The sequence below is a fragment of the Onychostoma macrolepis genome, chromosome 22, assembly GCF_012432095.1.
Source record: "Onychostoma macrolepis isolate SWU-2019 chromosome 22, ASM1243209v1, whole genome shotgun sequence".
NCBI classification, from domain to species: Eukaryota; Metazoa; Chordata; class Actinopteri; order Cypriniformes; family Cyprinidae; genus Onychostoma; species Onychostoma macrolepis.
The window spans coordinates 988265-1006697 of NC_081176.1; the positions used below are offsets into that span (position 1 = coordinate 988265).

At 39.3% G+C, this 18433-nt stretch overlaps 2 protein-coding genes across 8 annotated transcripts in view; both read left to right on the forward strand.

Annotated features, from left to right (window-relative positions):
- LOC131531271 (zinc finger protein 239-like) overlaps window positions 1–18433 on the forward strand; it is a 267824-nt gene that overhangs the window by 173407 nt on the left and 75984 nt on the right. The window lies entirely within an intron of this gene.
- Window positions 61–18433, forward strand: part of LOC131531269 (uncharacterized) — a 28708-nt gene continuing 10335 nt past the window's right edge. Inside the window, exons 1-3 of one of the 6 annotated variants that reach the window (XM_058761942.1) lie at window positions 61–961; window positions 6348–6469; window positions 9609–9938. In XM_058761942.1, coding sequence (XP_058617925.1) covers window positions 9650–9938 — 289 coding nt within the window. In that variant the 5' untranslated portion in view covers window positions 61–961; window positions 6348–6469; window positions 9609–9649. Of the gene's footprint in view, window positions 962–4450; window positions 6470–7929; window positions 8693–8765; window positions 9280–9608; window positions 9939–11097; window positions 11138–18433 lie in introns of those variants that run through there. The other 5 variants (XM_058761943.1, XM_058761940.1, XM_058761941.1 and 2 more) reach the window with 5 other exon arrangements.

Below are 18433 nucleotides of genomic sequence, written 5' to 3' on the forward strand. Positions count from 1 at the left end.
TAGACACTTTGAGGGAGGTGCCTAGCAGTATGCACTTCATATATGAATTAAGTTGCAGGTTGCATTTGCTCAATAATGTTTATTTAAGCCTTAACTTTTTCGTTTGTACTCATGATTGTTAATCATTACTGTTGGTCCACTGAGATAAAAAAAAATTTAATTCCTGGTTAAGATCAACAGTGGAAGAGAAGATTCACTGTTGATTATCTGACTTATCCATTTATCAAAATGGAATGAGTGAATTAAATACGGGTAAAATGCTGGTGAAAATAAGAGTAATTTCAGTGTGTATTCTCAGCACTTGCGTCGTGGTTACGTAATGTGAAGGCTGAGCCGAAGCAGGAAGCGAGTGAGGCTTTGCTGCGGTAAGAACTGGGCGCGGCCCAGGCTTGTTGAAGGCCTGCTTCTGCGACCCGACGCTCGCGGAGAGCCGGGTTTTGTGCGGGACAATGATGGTGTCAAGCGAGACGAGTTCGGGGCTTGCTCAAGCTATTAGTCGCCTTGGCGGCTGGAGTGGATTTAGGAGTGAGGTTGGCTGATTTGTGGGGTGACGAATAGATCGTACAAACCCGTTTGTTTGTTCTCTGCGAGAATGGAGCGTCGGAATTCATCAGCGTTTGCCTCTGGATTAAATACTCACCACTTCCGATCGGAGGAATTTATTGGCGCAGCCGAATGATACGAGGATGCTGGGGAAGATGGAAGTTAGGCAGTGGAGGCGAGGTTAAACCTCGGTGTCGGGGGATTCTTGTGGCTGGTCGAGCAGAGCGGCGGCCGCGATGGAGCCTGGGGCTCGACGGCGTTGACTGGCGGAGGAGGAGTGATCCTGGGGCCGGCAGATTTGCTGCAGAGGATCCGAAAATCTTGAGTATAGGTCACATCGTTTGGATGGGAAAAAATTGGGTCTGTGATATAATGGCAAAGGAGCGAACCGAATGCTGAAAGACTAGAACTGATGGAGGTAAGACTGCTTTGATTATTTATAGGGGTTCTCTCTCGAGCTGATTGGATAGATGGTGTGATTGCTGATGATGAATTGGCTGCGTTAATTATCTGCGCGTGCTCCTCCCGAAATTTGTTAATAAAACATCACTTAGATTAACCAATCACGACCAAAGCAACAAAGAGAGACATCAAATAACATTGCAACTGTAGAAAAAACTAGTTTTAAACAAAAGATAGCAAATATGTATGTATATTGATTTTGATTTTTTAGGCTGTTACATGTAATTAATTGGTAAAATGGTGTTTTCACTTATGCTTACAAGTGTATGTGTGCTATTCACTATTCACCTATAATTTCCCTATGAATTTAGAGTTAAAATAGGGTTAAGTTTAGGAGTACAGACAGTGTGTACATGTCTGTCTATACTCGTAAATTACAGTTACTATCACATGACCAATAATGACCCTTTTGAACTTTAGCAAATCCCTTGTCTCAACTGTATAACCACTCTTATGCCTAAATGCAGCTGTGCATACAACTTTCTGTATCTGACCCTTTGCTGTATTGCAGACAGTGTTACACCACCTGTTGGTTTAGGTTTATTCCTTTGTCCACAGTAACACTTACTGCAAATACTGTCATAATTGCAACATTTGTCTACAGATTACACTGTTGACTGCAGTGGTAATGCCGTTACAGCATTCATGGTATGGGAAAATGTAAACTGTGGTAAATTATGGTCTTTCCATAATGTAGACATGCACATTTGACAAATCGAGGATTCAAAATTTTATGGTATGCATTCCAGTCCTTTCAGACCCTTTTCTCCATGCTCTGTTTTTTTCTAATTTAAAATTTCTCCGTAGGTATAGGGTTTCTCTCACACAAATAACAAATGCACATTTTGATCAGATAACATACCAATAATTTACAATGGCTGTATGCCATGTTTGTGAAAGTCAATGGATTTTGTTTTGGAGAGTTTGAGCTTTTAAAGATTATGTGTACTTTTCTCTGTTCACAATTTCCTTTGCAAAGTAATTTGGTGTGTGGGCAGAGGCCTGAAAGTTTCAAGCTGGAGAGTAGTGCAGCTTTACTCTTTAAAAACAGACTATGCATTATTTGATGTAAATCAGCTATATTTGTGTTCAGAATTGTTAAATGTAAAAACACCTAAATATAAAACTAATATGATGTACTTTAAAATTACAAAGAAAAATGCTAAACAGCTAGTATGGGCATAAACCTTTAATATAATGAGCTACATATTACAGATTATTTGTGTAATTTTACATTTAAATTGCATGCAATTTAAGAATCCAGAAAAAATACAGTATAAATAATACAGCCATTTTCCTGTGTTAAAAAAATGAGAACTACTATAATTTGTCATTAAAGATATAATAGCTTACTTAAAATAACAGTCAAGTTTTTAATTTATAGATGTTGTTTTACAGAATTTTACTTATAATTTAAAATAACAGAAAAATACTGTAAATATGTACAGTTATATTCTGTAAAATAGATTTTTTGTTTTTACAGTGTACCTCATGACTAAATGTCAGAATTTGACATCAGTATGATGTTGGCTTAAGACGTTGGCTCAACGTTGGAATTTGTTTAGTTAATGCCACAACATGAAACTAACTAAAGATCAACGTCTAATGATGTTAGAGTTGGACGTTGTGTGGAGGTTACCAATATGACGTCTACGAGACGTTGGGTTTTGGTCGCCATACCTGACGACTAAATGTCAGTATTTGACATCAATATGACGTTGGCTTAAGACGTTGACTCGACGTTGGATTTTGGTTAGTTAATGCCACAACCTAAAACTAATTAAGATCAACATCTAATGATGTTAGACTTTGACGTTGAGTGGACGCTACCATTATGACGTCTAGTAGACGTTGGATTTTGGTTGCCATACCAGACCACAAAATGTCAGTGTTTGACGTCAATGTGACGTTGGCTTAAGATGTTGGCTTGACGTTGGATTTTGGTTAGTTAATGCCACAACCTAAAACTAACAAAACATCAATGTCTAATGATGTTAGAGTTGGTCGTTGTGTGGACGTTACCAATATGACGTCTACAAGACGTTGGGTTTTGGTCGCCATACCTGACAACCAAATGTCAGTATTTGACTTCAATAAGACGTTGGCTTAAGACGTTGGCTTGATGTTGGATTTTGGTTAGTTAATGCCACAACCTAAAACTAACTAAATATCAGCTCTAATGATGTTAGAATTTGATGTTGTGTGGACATTACCATTATGACGTCTAGGAGACGTTGGGTTTTGGTTGCCATACCTGACGACTAAATATCAGTATTTGACGTCAATGTGACGTTGGCTTGAGACGTTGGCTCGACGATGGATTTTGGTTAGTTAATGCCACAACCTAAAACTAACAAAAGATCAACGTCTAATGATGTTAGAGTTTGACGTTGTGTGGACGTTACCACTATGACGTCTATGAGACATTGGGTTTTGGTCGCCATACCAGACCACAAAATGTCAGTATTTTACATCAATGTGACGTTGGCTTAAGACGTTGGCGTGACGTTGGATTTTGGTTGGTTAATGCCCCAAAATAAATCTAACTAAATATCAACGTCTAATGATGTTAGAATTTGACGTTGTGTGGACATTACCATTATGACGTCTAGGAGACGTTGGGTTTTGGTTGCCATACCTGACGACTAAATGTCAGGTTTTGGTCGCCATACCTGACGACTAAATGTCAGTATTTGACATCAATATGACGTTAGCTGAAGACGTTGGCTTGACGTTGGATTTTGGTTAGTTAATGCCACAACCTAAAACTAACAAAAGATCAACGTCTAATGATGTTAGAGTTGGACGTTGTGTGGACGTTACCAATATGACGTCTACAAGACGTTGGGTTTTGGTTGCCATACCAGACCACAAAATGTCAGTGTTTGACGTCAATGTGACGTTGGCTTAAGACGTAGGCTTGACGTTGGATTTTGGTTAGTTAATGCCCCAACCTAAATCTAACTAAATATCAACGTCTAATGATGTTAGAATTTGACGTTGTGTGGACATTACCATTATGGCGTCTAGGAGGCGTTGGGTTTTGGTTGCCATACCTGGCGACTAAATGTCAGGTTTTGGTTGCCATACCTGGACGACTAAATGTCAGGTTTTGGTCGCCATACCTGACGACTAAATGTCAGTATTTGACATCAATATGACGTTAGCTGAAGGCGTTGGCTTGACGTTGGATTTTGGTTAGTTAATGCCACAACCTAAAACTAACAAAAGATCAACGTCTAATGATGTTAGAGTTGGACGTTGTGTGGACGTTACCAATATGACGTCTACAAGACGTTGGGTTTTGGTTGCCATACCAGACCACAAAATGTCAGTGTTTGACGTCAATGTGACGTTGGCTTAAGACGTAGGCTTGACGTTGGATTTTGGTTAGTTAATGCCCCAACCTAAATCTAACTAAATATCAACGTCTAATGATGTTAGAATTTGACGTTGTGTGGACGTTACCATTATGACGTCTAGGAGACGTTGGGTTTTGGTTGCCATACCTGATGACTAAATATCAGTATTTGACGTCAATGTGACGTTGGCTTAAGACGTTGGCTTGACGTTGGATTTTGGTTGGTTACTGCCCCAACCTAAATCTAACTAAATATCAACGTCTAATGATGTTAGAGTTTGACGTTGTGTGGATGCTACCATTATGACGTCTAGTAGACATTGGTTTTTGGTTGCCATACCAGACCACAAAATGTCTGTGTTTGACGTCAATGTGACGTTGGTTTAAGACGTTGACTTGACGTTGGCTTGACGTTGGATTTTGGTTAGTTAATGCCACAACCTAAAACTAACAAAAGATCAATGTCTAATGATGTTAGAGTTTGACGTTGTGTGGACGTTACCAATATGACGTCTACGAGATGTTGGGTTTTGGTTGCCATACCAGACCACAAAATGTCAGTATTTGACGTCAATGTGACGTTGGCTTGAGACGTTGACTCGACGTTGGATTTTGGTTACTTTACAACACAACCTAAAAACAACAAAATATCAACGTCAGCTGACATCGGTATTGGATGTCACAGTAACATTGTCATTAGACGTTGGCTTGAGATTGAATTTTGGTTACCTGACGTCGCGACCTAAATCTAACCAAATATTAACGTCTTATGACGTTGTGTGCCTGCTGGGTTGAGTCAGAGCACGTTCACTAGATCTTCCGTATTAAAAAATAAATAAATCAAGTGAAACATTTTTCCACACATGAAATATGAAAGCAAATAGACATGATTATGACAATATATTTTCTGTATGTGTTTTGTATGCAGCTCATGGTATTTTTTTATAGCAATAAAGGATGTTTATGACAAATATTAGCAGTGTAGCATTATTAAACATACAAAGAGTGCATGTGTCTGCTTATAGAATCAAAATCAACTCACAATCAGTCAAGATCACAAGCGGAAGTTATTACTAGCAGTCGATGATGATTTAAAGTGGGTAAGCAAATTAATAATTACATATATTTTCAAGTGTAGCTTGATGTTAATTGTACTTCTAATTATAGAACGTAGCCTATTCTTGTAAGCATTATATATAGTTTGTGTTTCTGGTGTAGAACCAAACTTTGTTTATCTTAATTTAATGCTGTATATTGAGCAGCGGACAATATTAAATCCACATTCGAGATACATCTGAGGAAAAATGCATTGCATCACAGAACTTCTCCAGAAGTGGTGGCACATGCTGCAGAACCTCCTGAAGTGGCGGTGCTAGCTTCTGCTCCTTGTATGATGGTGGCGCCCAGCAATGTACCCTCAGCCTGTTGAGTTGCGGTCAAAGAGACCATTACTGTACTCGCCCTGTGTCCGGAGTTTACCATTGTAGAACCTCCAGAGGTGTTGGCAACTGCTGCAGAACCTCCAGAGGTGTCAATGGTATCTGTCTGTGATTCCTTGTTCTGCCCTGTCACGGCTATGGAGGCCGTCTGCGAATCCTCGTCCTGCCCTGTCACAGCTATGGAAGCCGTAAATTTGAATTGTCTGTCTGGAGCTCTGAAACTATAAATGCACCCCATATCTGTCCTGTTAACCCTGTCATTGCCACGGAGACCATTAGTGTACAGTCTGTCTGTCCCCTTCCAGTCAATGTGTTTACTCATGAATTATTTGTCTGTCCTGTTTCGATGAATGAGCCTGACTGTGAATTGTCTGCCATTGTTTATCTCACTGAAAAATCTACCAGTCCAGTTCCAGTCAATGAGTTTAATTATGGACTGTCTGCCCTCTCCGTTGCCAACAGGGAATATATTGATGAACTTCTTGTGCTCCCTGCCCCGGTCCTTGAGACCGTATATGTTCTCTCTGGTTTTTGTGTCTCAGTTTCTCATAGGCTCCAATCTCTGCTGTGAGTTCCTGATCAGCCTGTTCAGTCATGGTGCTCTCCTGATTCGCACTGGTGGGCTCCTGCTCTGTCTGCTCCGCCCTGAAGGTTTACTGCTCAGGTCTGGTGGTCTTCTGCTCCGCCGTGGTGGTCGTCTGCTCTGGCCTGGTGGTCTTCTGCTCCGCTGTGGAGGTCTTCTGCCCTGTCTGCTCTGCACTGGTGGGCTCCTGCTCTGTCTGCTCCGCCGTGGAGGTCTTCTGCCCTGTCTGCTTGGCACTGCTGGACTCCTGTTCCGCCCTGGTGGGCTCCAGTTCTGTTGACTCTACCTCGGTCCCCGGCAACTCCACTTCCATGTGGACCTGGCCCTCCGTCCCTCCCCCTTGTTCTATTCCGCCTCCGCTCCACCGCCCTCCTGAATTGTATAAGAGCGTCTGGAAGCCACTCCTTGGGGGGGTGGTCTATGTCACGAATCCGGTCTAGACGGAGACGGAGTGTCGCCAAACTCAAATCATAAATATCAAACATGTTTGATATTAACGACTCTTGATCGGGCTACCTCTGACGTGACACTCGTGATAGCCAATGACAGCGAGCAAGCGTCACTCACCGGATGTTGCATGCTTCTATAGCTGAAACCTTTAAATTTGTTTTGTTCTGACTTTGACTTTTATATTTCTTCAATAAGACTGTTAAAAAACAAAAAGTCTGGTACTTTGTGATATCATTATTACAAATAAACAGTGGCATGCACAAGGGGGGGGGGCAGGGGGGCTCGAGCCCCTGCCCCTTTGAGATCCTACGGTAAAGTGCCCTTGCGATCCGGTGCCCCCGGTCTGCGATTTCTGCCAAGAGTAGGGGTGTTCGATATAAAGATTTTTGATCGTGGACTATAAAAATGTTTCCACGATTTGTTTTTTGAAGAAATATCGTAGTATCGTACTTCAGCGCGCATTCTATCAGCTGCAGTTCTGGCGCCGCCGTCTCTATATACTATACAACGCCACATACATTCACATCAGTGTTAACTCAGCGGTAGAGTTACTCTCACGGGACACTGCACTTATTCGCAGTCACCAAAAGTACATTCTCTGCATCTGCTTCAAAGACTTACTGGTTAAACGATTCACTCAGTGTTCTGTTCTGACGAGTGCCTTTTCTGAGTACATACACCCAAAGCGCGTGCTCTAAAAAGCCCGTCAAACAGCGCCTGATTACTGAACTAAGTTATGTTTTGTGCTAATACTGTCAAAACACACCAGGTTTATGTATAGACTCAGTTGGTTATGTCTAAAATGAAGGTAAACAGCTGAGAGAAAGGCATGCGTGCCTCTATATTAGATGCGTGCAGGTCTTAAAGGGACAGTACTAAACATGCTGCCGACAGTATTTAAAGGGATAGTTCACCTTAAACTTGTAATTCTGTCATTATTTGCTCACTCACATGTTGTCCCAAACCTGTATTAATTTCTTTCTTGTGCTAAACACAAAAGAAGATATTTTGAAGAATGTGGGTAACCAAACAGTTGCTGGATCACATTGACTTTAACAGTAGGAAAAAAAATAAATACTATAGAAGTCACTGTAGACCAGCAACTGTTTGGTTTTCCACATTCTTCAAAATAACATTTATTTTCAGCAGAAGAAACTCCTTCAGGTTTAAAACAACTTTTGAGTGAGTAAATGAAGGTATAAAAATCAAACACTAGTCTATTTTAATTTTGGGGTGAATTATTCCTTTAATGTTAATAAAACACCAAACACAAAGAGAAAAATCACTCACTACTCTTGACTGAAAAACTTTAATAGAGTTGCTTTAATAGGAATCAATCTATACAGTGTTTTATTTTTATATTTGTTCATTCAATTTCTTGAATGCTCCTGCTAAATACACCTATCGTAGACTACCTGAAAATAAAACACTGTTTATTTTATTTGTATATTAGGTGTATTTGTAATGTGTATCTTTGCTCTCATTTTTTAATAACAAAGATAAAATAATGACAACGATTTTTATCTTCACCTACATTGGCCTAAATATCCGCCATACTTTTTTATATTTTGTTACCTTGAAAGGCTTTGTCTTTATAGTAGGGAAATTAGACTGGCTGTACTGCTCAAACAGCTTGCAAAATAGAAAATCCAACATGACAAAGAATTGTGATAATATTGTGAATCGTGATATTTCTAAAAAAAAAAAATCAAATTTTTTGCCATATCGCCCACCCCTAGCTGAGGGGGACCAAACCCATACAACCCATACAACCCATACCCCCCCCCCCGCCCCTCCGGAGGTCTGTGCACGCCACTGCAAATAAACCTGACCTGGACCTGAAGCCCTGAACAGGTCAGTGATGTTGCTATATTTCACTGCTTCTTCTGTCCGCTTCCTCCCCTTCCTCGAGTCCTGGGCATCGGTTGTGTTCAAAACCATTTGACGGAAGCGTGGAACAGATGTGAGCTGTTTTGTGTAGCGCAACACTGCCAGTCAAGACTAACCGATTCATGATTTATTATCGTATGACAAAATCGGAAATTATCACTTCGGTACATTAAGAAGGCAAAAATATTAAATATTATTAAAAATAATAATAACCAAAAAAAATTAAAAATAGGGCAGCAGCCCAAATCAGCCACCAGCCACCAGGCATTTCTTAGAAATTCATTTCTGTTGAAAATTATGCCGTTGATCTGCAGGAAGCTGTGGCCTACACAAGCTCAAAAGAGCTGGACGGTCACACGCAACAACACTGAATAAGTAGGCGGTTATTTAGCTGATGGTGGAGTTTCACATCACTTTACTACAGAACAGCCTCACATCTGCTCATCTGTCATTTTATTACCGAATCTTTTTGTCTTTTCGTATTTGTGGACCGAAACCGTTGAAGATGTTTGACAGATTTTGGTTCTGTTTTTGTTTGTGGTGTCTGGTTGGTGAGTTTGAAATGTGTAAATGTTGTTTATGTAAAAACACTGAAGCTCAAACAGCAGCAGCTTTAATTTCAGTCGTGACGTGATTCTCATCTGAAGACAAAGTGTTTTCTTTGTTTTCTTGTTTGATGTTTTGGAGCTCAAACTTCCTGCATCAGTAAATTAGTTTTATTATTAATTAGTTTTTATCCAAAAGTTTTGTTATTTGGATATTATTAATTTCAGATGTAAATTTCAAACATCTGTAGATTTAAGTTTTATTTAGTAAACTTATAAAGTTACCATAAAGTTATTTAAACATCTTAATCAGACTGTTTCTGTTTGTTCTTCAGGTGTGTTTGCTGATTCAGATGCAGTGAAGTCAGTGTCAGTGATGGTGGAAAATTCAGTCTCTCTACAGACTAACACTGAACTACAGACAGAGAATCTGATAACGTGGACATTTGGACGCCCAGAGACACTTATAGCTCAAATCCTTAAAGAGGATGGAATCTTCTCCACGTATGTTGGTCCTGATGGGAGATTCAGAGACAGATTGAAGCTGGATCATCAGACTGGATCTCTGACCATCACAAACACCAGAACCACAGACTCTGGACTTTATCAAGTAACCATCATTGGAAGGAAAGAGAACACATACAGATTCAATGTTACAGTCTATAGTGAGTTACTATTACAGTGTTATTTGTGCTGCTGGTCTTCATGATAATAATTTGTGACCCTGGACCACAAAACCAGTCTTAAGTGTCAATTTTTCGAAATTTATACATTATACATCTGAAAGCAGAATACATAAGCTTTCCATTGATGTATGGTTTGTTATGATAGGACAATATTTGGCTGAGATACAACTGTTTAAATATCTGGAATCTGAGGGTGCAAAAAAAAAATCAAAATATTGAGAAAATCGCCTTTAAAGTTGTCCAAATGAAGTTCTTAGCAATGCATATTACTAATCAAAAATTAAGTTTTTATACATTTACAAAATATCTTCATGGAACATGATCTTTACTTAATATCCTAATGATTTTTGGCATAAAAGAAAAAAATATAATTTTGACCCATACAATGTATTTTTGGCTATTGCTACAAATATACTCCAGCGACAAATATACTCCAAGACTGGTTTTGTGGTCCAGGGTCACATTTAAAGTATTTTCATGAAATAAAATTAACAAAGCAGAAAAGCTTGTACACAATGTCCTTTGCTTGAAAAATATATTTAAAAACATTTACTCAGAGGCCATAAAAATTACAAAAATGCTCACTTGCAGAGACAAAAAGCTTTAAAAATTGCATCACCATCAGACTGTCAGTTGAAGTATTTTTATATGTTGTTTCATGGGGCCATGTGCAAATAACATGAGCATGTGAAACTAGATGTGGAAAAAAACAGATACTGGGTTGCATTAAAGTTTGTATATTTTTTCTGATATGATATTAATGACAGAGTGCAAACATATCCATCTTAAAAACCATGCCTTTTTTGCTTTGAGAAACACAAGATGTGGGAAGTGGAATGGGGAAAAATCCCGTTTTGCGACGCGATTTTAAAAGTTGGACTTTAACTTGAGCACAGTGTCTCTAGAACAGGTTCTGTGTGAACGGCATGAAAAGTGACTCTTGCTGTAAATAGTGTGAAACTGATAGTTGCCTTTCAAAGTATATTCCATATGATAGCATGCGCAAATGTAGGCAGTCGACATATGCGCTCTAGAAAGCTTCATTTTTTTTTTCTAGTGTTTGCGCTATTATTCTCCATAAGTTATGACTAACCTTGGAGATTTATTCATGGGCTTTTTTATGCTTTTATTCGGACAGGACAGTATAAAGCAGTCAGAAAAGCATTGGGTGGAGAAAGGTGAGTGGGATCGGCAAAGGACCACAAGACAGGATTCGAACTCGCGTCACCGCGAGTATGTTGGCGCACTAACCATGAGGCTATTGGCACCAACAGAGTGTACTCTTTTAAAATAAAGTCTCAGCTCATAACTAACTCTCCCACACAAGTGCCCGTCAATGCAGGTGTCAGTTGCTGTTGCTGTTCTTCGTCCTTCATCTTCGTTGGGGTTTTATGGCAGTTGGCATCTCATTTGTTGTATTACTGCCACCTTCTGCTCTATAGTCCATTTATATTACAGAGTGTCTATTCACACTAAGTGCAAATAGCCCGCCTTGTTGGCAGAAGCTATTTACTCTGACTCTGCCAACCAATGTGTGATTGGGCTAGTCAGCAGTACAAAAGACAATAGTCTAATAACAGCTCCAGTGGCATAGATGTTAAAGCGTGTACCGTAGTCTATTTGATGAGATCGACCCAGGTTTGAATCTGCCTTTTGCCAAACTTTTTTTCTTCCTTTTCAAATCTCATATCGCATCAGAAAGGCATTTATTTTCAATAAAAATAAAGGAAATAATGAAAAAGTTGTAAATAAAGTATCAGATAGGGTTAGGGTAGGTGTCCATTTAATCATTTGAATTAACATTATAATTTACACTCAATGCATTATTGCATACTGTTTTATAATGTATTACAATACTGAGGTGCAGATAATTGCCACTATTAAAATAGGTACGAAGAGAGGGCGCTGCTCGGCAGGCAACCTAGGCAACTAGCTGCATAACTGAATTACTGATTGAGAAAGTAAGGAAGGAAGGAATTGTGATTGTTCGATTGGAAAGATATCTGCGATCATGCGTGTCTTTTTGGGGGAAATCTTTTTGCTTTCCCTCTTCATGAGCCCAAACAACTTCGGCGGCATGTGGTCATGAACAGGACGCTATCTCCTATACCAGGGAGGCGCTTGTGGAGGTATTTAAAGACTTTTATTTTGAAGGGGTTTTTAGGAAAAACTGAGACCGGAAGTGATGTGAGCGTGACGGGGTATAAAAGGCGGGGAAGAAAAAAATACTAGCTAGAGGCGCGCGCGAGACATACGGAGATGGCCAGAGAGGCAAAGAGTAAAAATAAAGTCCACTTATTGTGATTCTCTCGCTTTGGCGTGGACAGCATTTGGAGTATCGAGGGGAGCTGACGAAGAGCTGGACCGAGCTTGTTGTGCTGCTGCGAGTCTTATCACGGGAGTGTGATTGCTGTGGAACCGAATTGTGTGCCTGTGCGACACGAGAGGGTCGTCACTCATCGCGTTTACTGAAATGGCGTTTGCGCGAGTGTTTGTCTCCGTCTAAAGAGAGATGAGGTACTGTGAGTTTCTTCATTTTTGTTCAACTACAGTTGACATCCGGAAGAAATATACGGACAGTATTTTTGTTGTTCTTAACCCTCATATGTCTGCGGTTTCCTGTTTACACTCAGTGCATTTTGGGGTCTATATGACCCCAAAATTTAAAGAATGATTGTAAAAAATTTACATTTTTAATAATACATATATTATTTTTTGTTTACTTCTCATCTATACAGTAATGCTGTGTTTTTGGATATACAAAGTACTTTTGTACCTATTTACCATACAATTCCTCAACTATACCATTAGCTTGCGTGTGAAATATTAATTTTTTATAAAAAAAAAATACTTAAATGATGATCTAAATTAAATATAATTTGTTTCTGGATATTGATCTAGGTGTTAGCTGTACAAATCTGCCATCTGTTGGTCAAAGACAAACCGGAAGGAATTACAACTTAAGAAATAAATTGTTTTGTCCATAGATACCCAGCAGAGGGCAATAGAGATCCATTCATTTTACTGGATGTGGCCAACTGCTCATATCATAACTTTTGTGATACATTTTGTGAATTTATGTATAAACATTATACAAGACATTAAAAATAAATATTCTTTCAAATAGTAGAATTTTGGTAGTTTTTGATGCGTTTTGAAATGTCTGTTTTTACAAAATACCACAGAAATCGCCACATAAGAAACACCTAAAGGACAAGACTTAGAATCAGATTGTAGTTGAATATTATTTATTTTAATGAACCAAATGTGAAAAAAATTATTAACTTTAGAATTTAGAAGATATTAATTTAATAATATATATATATAAAAAACAGCAGCAATATGCAGAAATGAACAGGAGTTCTTTTATACCTTTCCTGTGGGAACAATTTCTCTGTTTTCAAAACAAAGTTGCAGCTCTTAGATCTCAGAGTAAACTTTCTCAAAGTTGAACAGGTCAGTTGCCTTTCATCTCTCCCTTGCTCTCTCTGCATGTGTGTGTGCGCATGCATTAGGTCTCACTGATTCACTCACACGTGTTCTACATTTGTGGCTGATTTCATTTGACAAATTCCATACAGATGCTCTCTGTGACAGTCACACCTCTCCCTCTCCCTCTCCCTCTCTCTCTCTCTCTCTCCTCTCTCTCTCTCTCTCCTCTCTCTCTCTCTCCCTCTCCTCTCTCTCTCTCTCTCTCTCTCTCTCTCTCTGTGTCTCTGTGTGTGAGTGTGCCCATGTGTGTGTGCATTAGGTCTCACTCCTTTTATCTTTGTTCTGCATTTGTGGCTGATTTTATTTGGCTGTGGCAGTCATACCTGTTTGTGTGTGTGTTTGAGTGAGCATGTCTTTTCTACATTGCATTTGTGCACTAGTACCAGGCCTTCATTTCTGTGTGGAAATTTTCAGATTTATGCTGGAATTATTGATTTTATTTGTCAATTTCTAAACAAAATGCTTTCAATTGGAGTCACACCTGTTTGTGTGCGCGAGCATGTGTGTGTGTGTGTGTGTGTGCAAGTGATCATGTTCGTTCCACATTACATTTGTGCTCTAGTACCAGGACTTCACTGTGGTATGGAAATTTTCAGATTTATAGATTTTTTGACACTTTTTTTTCCATTAATTTCAATGTGGGGTCATATTGACCCCAAAGGTCATGAGTGTGACTTTTTTTTACATGCCTTTAGAACAACCGAATCAAGCCCAGCTTTTCTGTGCATGTATAGATAGATAATGTAGGAAAAGTCACAATTTCATTCCTCTAAGATGAAGGGAACCATTTTTTTTAACGAATGAAACGTCAATCGGGGTCATATAGACCCCGAGGACATAAGAGTAAACGAAGCTGATTTCTGAACGAGTGGCCTCTGCTGCTATTGTTTCGAGAAAATTCTTTACAAGCCGTTTTTGACACGTTATTGCCACTGAGTGGATGCGAACGGCATTGCAGACTCCCTGATGCTCTTTCTTGACAGTACGAGTTTTCCTGTTCCCATTGCTTTGGGACTTGGTATCATCTGAACTCTTTTCTCTATTTCATAGTTGAACTTTTTGGACGTCCTACAGTGTTCATCTCAAGACGTTTGAAATATATATTTTTTTTAATGGACTTTCTGAACTGGGAACAGAGCTGGCTTTTGAACAACTGTTTCCGATCCCTTTTTTTTTTTTTTTTTTTTTTTGAGGTGTTGAAAGATTTTCCTGCTTCCAGAAACATTCGCATAGACCGTGATTTGTGCTGATTTTCTCTGAATCGGTCTTTTTTTTTTTTTTTTTCTTTTCTTTTTTTATATATAGAGGAAAAGACTTAATATTAACAGGTTTCATTGGTTGAACTGATTACCCTGCCATATATGGACACTCCAACACCAGCCCAGTTCTACGGCGAGGTAAAAGACTAATATTGGGTCATGACTTTTACTCCGGTATGTTGATTGTCATATAAAGTCAGTGACATGATGTAAAATATTTACTACAAACTGTTGGTTTAACTGAACATCATCTGAACTTTCTGAGGGAACTGTTTCCTTGATTCTGATTGTTGTGGGGATTACAGCAGTAAACCAAGAGACTCAAGTTTGAGTTAAGTAAAAACATTTTTTTTTTTTTTACATCGGTCAATTTTCAAGTGAAGTGTTTATTTGCATTTCTTTATTCTCTATTCTTGTTTTCTATGTGCTTACCAAAGACTGTCAAAATAAACCCAAACTTCTGTTATCTTGGAGTAGGGGCATTCCTCCTGTCTTGTGGGCTGATAGAGGGGAAGAAGCGTTAATATTACTTCATACTCTGGGAGCTACCGTGTACATTATTAAACTCCAGAGCCTCAATCCTCATCAATCGCTGTTACAGAAGACAAAAGCATACTCAGCAAGGCAGATAAAAACGTACTTAAGTACAGGAATTAAATGTACTAGGGACAGAGACCTGGTCAAGACAGGAAACTCCTGCGGAGGTGGGGTTTGCCTTTACATCAATGACCGATGGTGCGGTTGTATTACTGTGAGAGAGACTATCAGTGACCGAGGCGTGGAACTGCTGTTTATCAGCTTGTGACCATTCTACTTGCCACGTGAGTTTGGAAATTGTCATCGGTGTTTATGTGCCACCGGATGGAAACGCAGTTAGAGCAGCGACAAAGGTGTCTGAGTGTGTGCAACAGCAGCTCCAACGCACGCCTAATGCTCCTCTGTTTGTTTTGGGTGATATGAATCAATGTCACCTTGAAAGATTTCTGCCTGGTTTCCAACAATGTTAACTGTAATACAAGAAAGATTAAACTTTTGGATAAGTGTTATGGGAATATATCAAATGCATACACTTTGAAAATTAAACCACCGTTAGCAAACTCGGACCATGATACAGTGCAGCTTATTCCTGTGTATCGCACCTTGCTGAAGTCGTGTAAGCCTGTAAATAAGGTGGAGAGACTTTGGTCTTTGGAGAGAACTGAGATTTTAAAGGGCTGTTTTTTGTGTACAGACTGGGAGGTGCTGTATGATTCAGATATTGACAGGCATAATGAAATTAGGACTGCATATGTTAAGTTTTGTATAGACCCTGTAATACCAGTTAAATGGATTAAACCTTATTCAAATAACAAGCCTTACATCACCAAGGAGGTTAAGGAGTGTATTAATGAGAAACACTTGGCTTTTAAACAACGGGATCCAGAAATTTTGAAACCGGCTCAGAAAAATCTGAATTATAAATTAAGAGAAACTCCTAAGAATTATAGAGATTTTAATTGATAGCAATCTGAGTAAAAGTTCAAAAAAGTTGTGGTCTAAGGTAAGGTGTATAACTAATGACTCCTAAAAAGATAAGCATGCATGCTGTCAGTGAGCAAAAAAATGGTAAATGAGTTAAATTTTTACTGTAGGTTCAATGTGGATTCTTATGATTGTAGCGACGTATTGGGGGCTATTCGGATTGAAGATTCCGTTTCAAAACCTCAAATGACTTTAAGGTTTTTAAAGGTCTTGACATTAAAAAGGCAACCAGGCTAGATGGACTTTCTGCTTCTATTTTATAAACTTTTGCAGAGGAACTAGCCCCAGCATGGGTGGATATTTTTCAGAGGTCTATTGATTTAAATAGTATACCAGCTATTTGGAAAAAAATCATTATACCAGTTCCAAAGAGACCTAGTCCTCAGGAGTAGAGCCCTGCACGGGCCTAAAATTTAGGCCCTAGCCCGGCCCTGGCCCGAGACGCTCAGGCCCTAGCCCGGCCCGTGTCCGACAGCTCATCAGAATTCTCGGCCCGAGTCCGACCCGAGCCCGTCTTTTTTCCCCCTTCTCCCAAAACAGCTTATCTACTACCGTTTCAGCTATTAAAATAGTTCAGTTTTGTATGAAATGGCAAAGTGATTGTAATTCGTTTAGTTATTTTATTAAGTTAATTTAGAAAAACGTTTGGAGCATTTTTTTTTTTTATTCGTTAAATGTAAGTTTTTGTTTTTTAAAGTTACGACCAAGCGGCCAGCGGCAGACAGCGAGTTGATCATAGCCTACGTTTGATAAATTTAGCTTTCTCAAATCATCACGACTTCTCTAAAATTAAATCTATAATTATAAAACAGCTCCACGATGTTAGTTTAAACGCTTGAGCTAGATAAATGTGCACTGATGCATATCCAGTAGTTTGTGCGGAGAGTGGAAGCTGAAGCGCGCTTTACAGGACGCGCAAGAATGATCACTTGCATTGGAAACATTTCAAAATACGCTGAAATTAATTTTTTGCTCATAAAGGTAAGAGTAAAAGGCTACGTTGTTCGGAACCGTAAAGGGTCTACTTTTATTTGCGTGCACTCACAATATCAACAAAACGTGCTTTCATTAAAAAAAAAAAAAAAAGTTTCGGTTTTGAGCGAGCGTTTCTGAAAAACCGAAACACAGCATATAGCCTACTTGCCTCACTGACTTGATAAATATAGTATCTATAGAAAGCTTTGAATTACTACTTTAAAACGAAATAATTCGAATCGAAAACAAAAACTCTTTCATTATAAAATCCCTAAAGATGCATTTCTCTCTAAAGGCGCATCCAGTGAGATGGCGTGGATCATCATTTACATTTACATTTATGCATTTAGCAGACGCTTTTATCCAAAGCGACTTACATTGCATTCAAGTTACAGTTTTTACATTTTATCAGCTCTTGCTTTCCCTGGGAATCGAACCCATGATCTTGGCGTTGCTAGCGCCATGCTCTACTATTTGAGCTACAGGAAAGCTCATCATCAAATGCATGGCTGATCAAAAATGCAGCTTTTCCCGAAGCATTGGGAACTTTTTGTAATTCCACGCTCCAACAACTTCCTGATGCTCTGCATGGTCACCTGTATGCTAATGTGTGCGTATGCGTTGCCTATTGCTTAGGCGATGTATAATATTTATAAAATAATCAGTATTTAATTAGCCATGTGTGCTCTGCGCGTATATGGGCACAATAAAAGGAGAGAAGCTAAATGAGCCCGAGCCCGGCCCGACCCGAGCCCGACCTGTAAAAAAAACAAATGTCCCGAGCCCGGCCCGAATGGACTCGGCGTGTCGGGCCCCGACGGGATCCGACGGGCTTGCAGACCTCTACTCAGGAGTACAACGGTTATCGCCCAGTTGCCTTAACTTGTATTGATTAAGTGTTTGGAGAGGATTATGGTGTGGAGGCTTAAGGAAGAGGTTAAGAACCATCTTGATCCTTATCAGTTCACTTATCAAATCAACAGGGGCACTGATGATGCGATCCTTACTGTGGTGCATCATGTTTTAAAACATCTGGAGGATCCAAAGGCTTATGCCAGGTTGCTTTTTCTCGATCTGAGCTAGGGCTGTGCGATATGACGATATATATCGGATGGACGAAATAAAGTCTATAGTTTCATATTATGTTCTATCGTTTATTTCGTGGTGTCGCAAAACACATTGTTTACGGTAATACTACTTCATCATTTGGATGAGTGTCATCTTCAC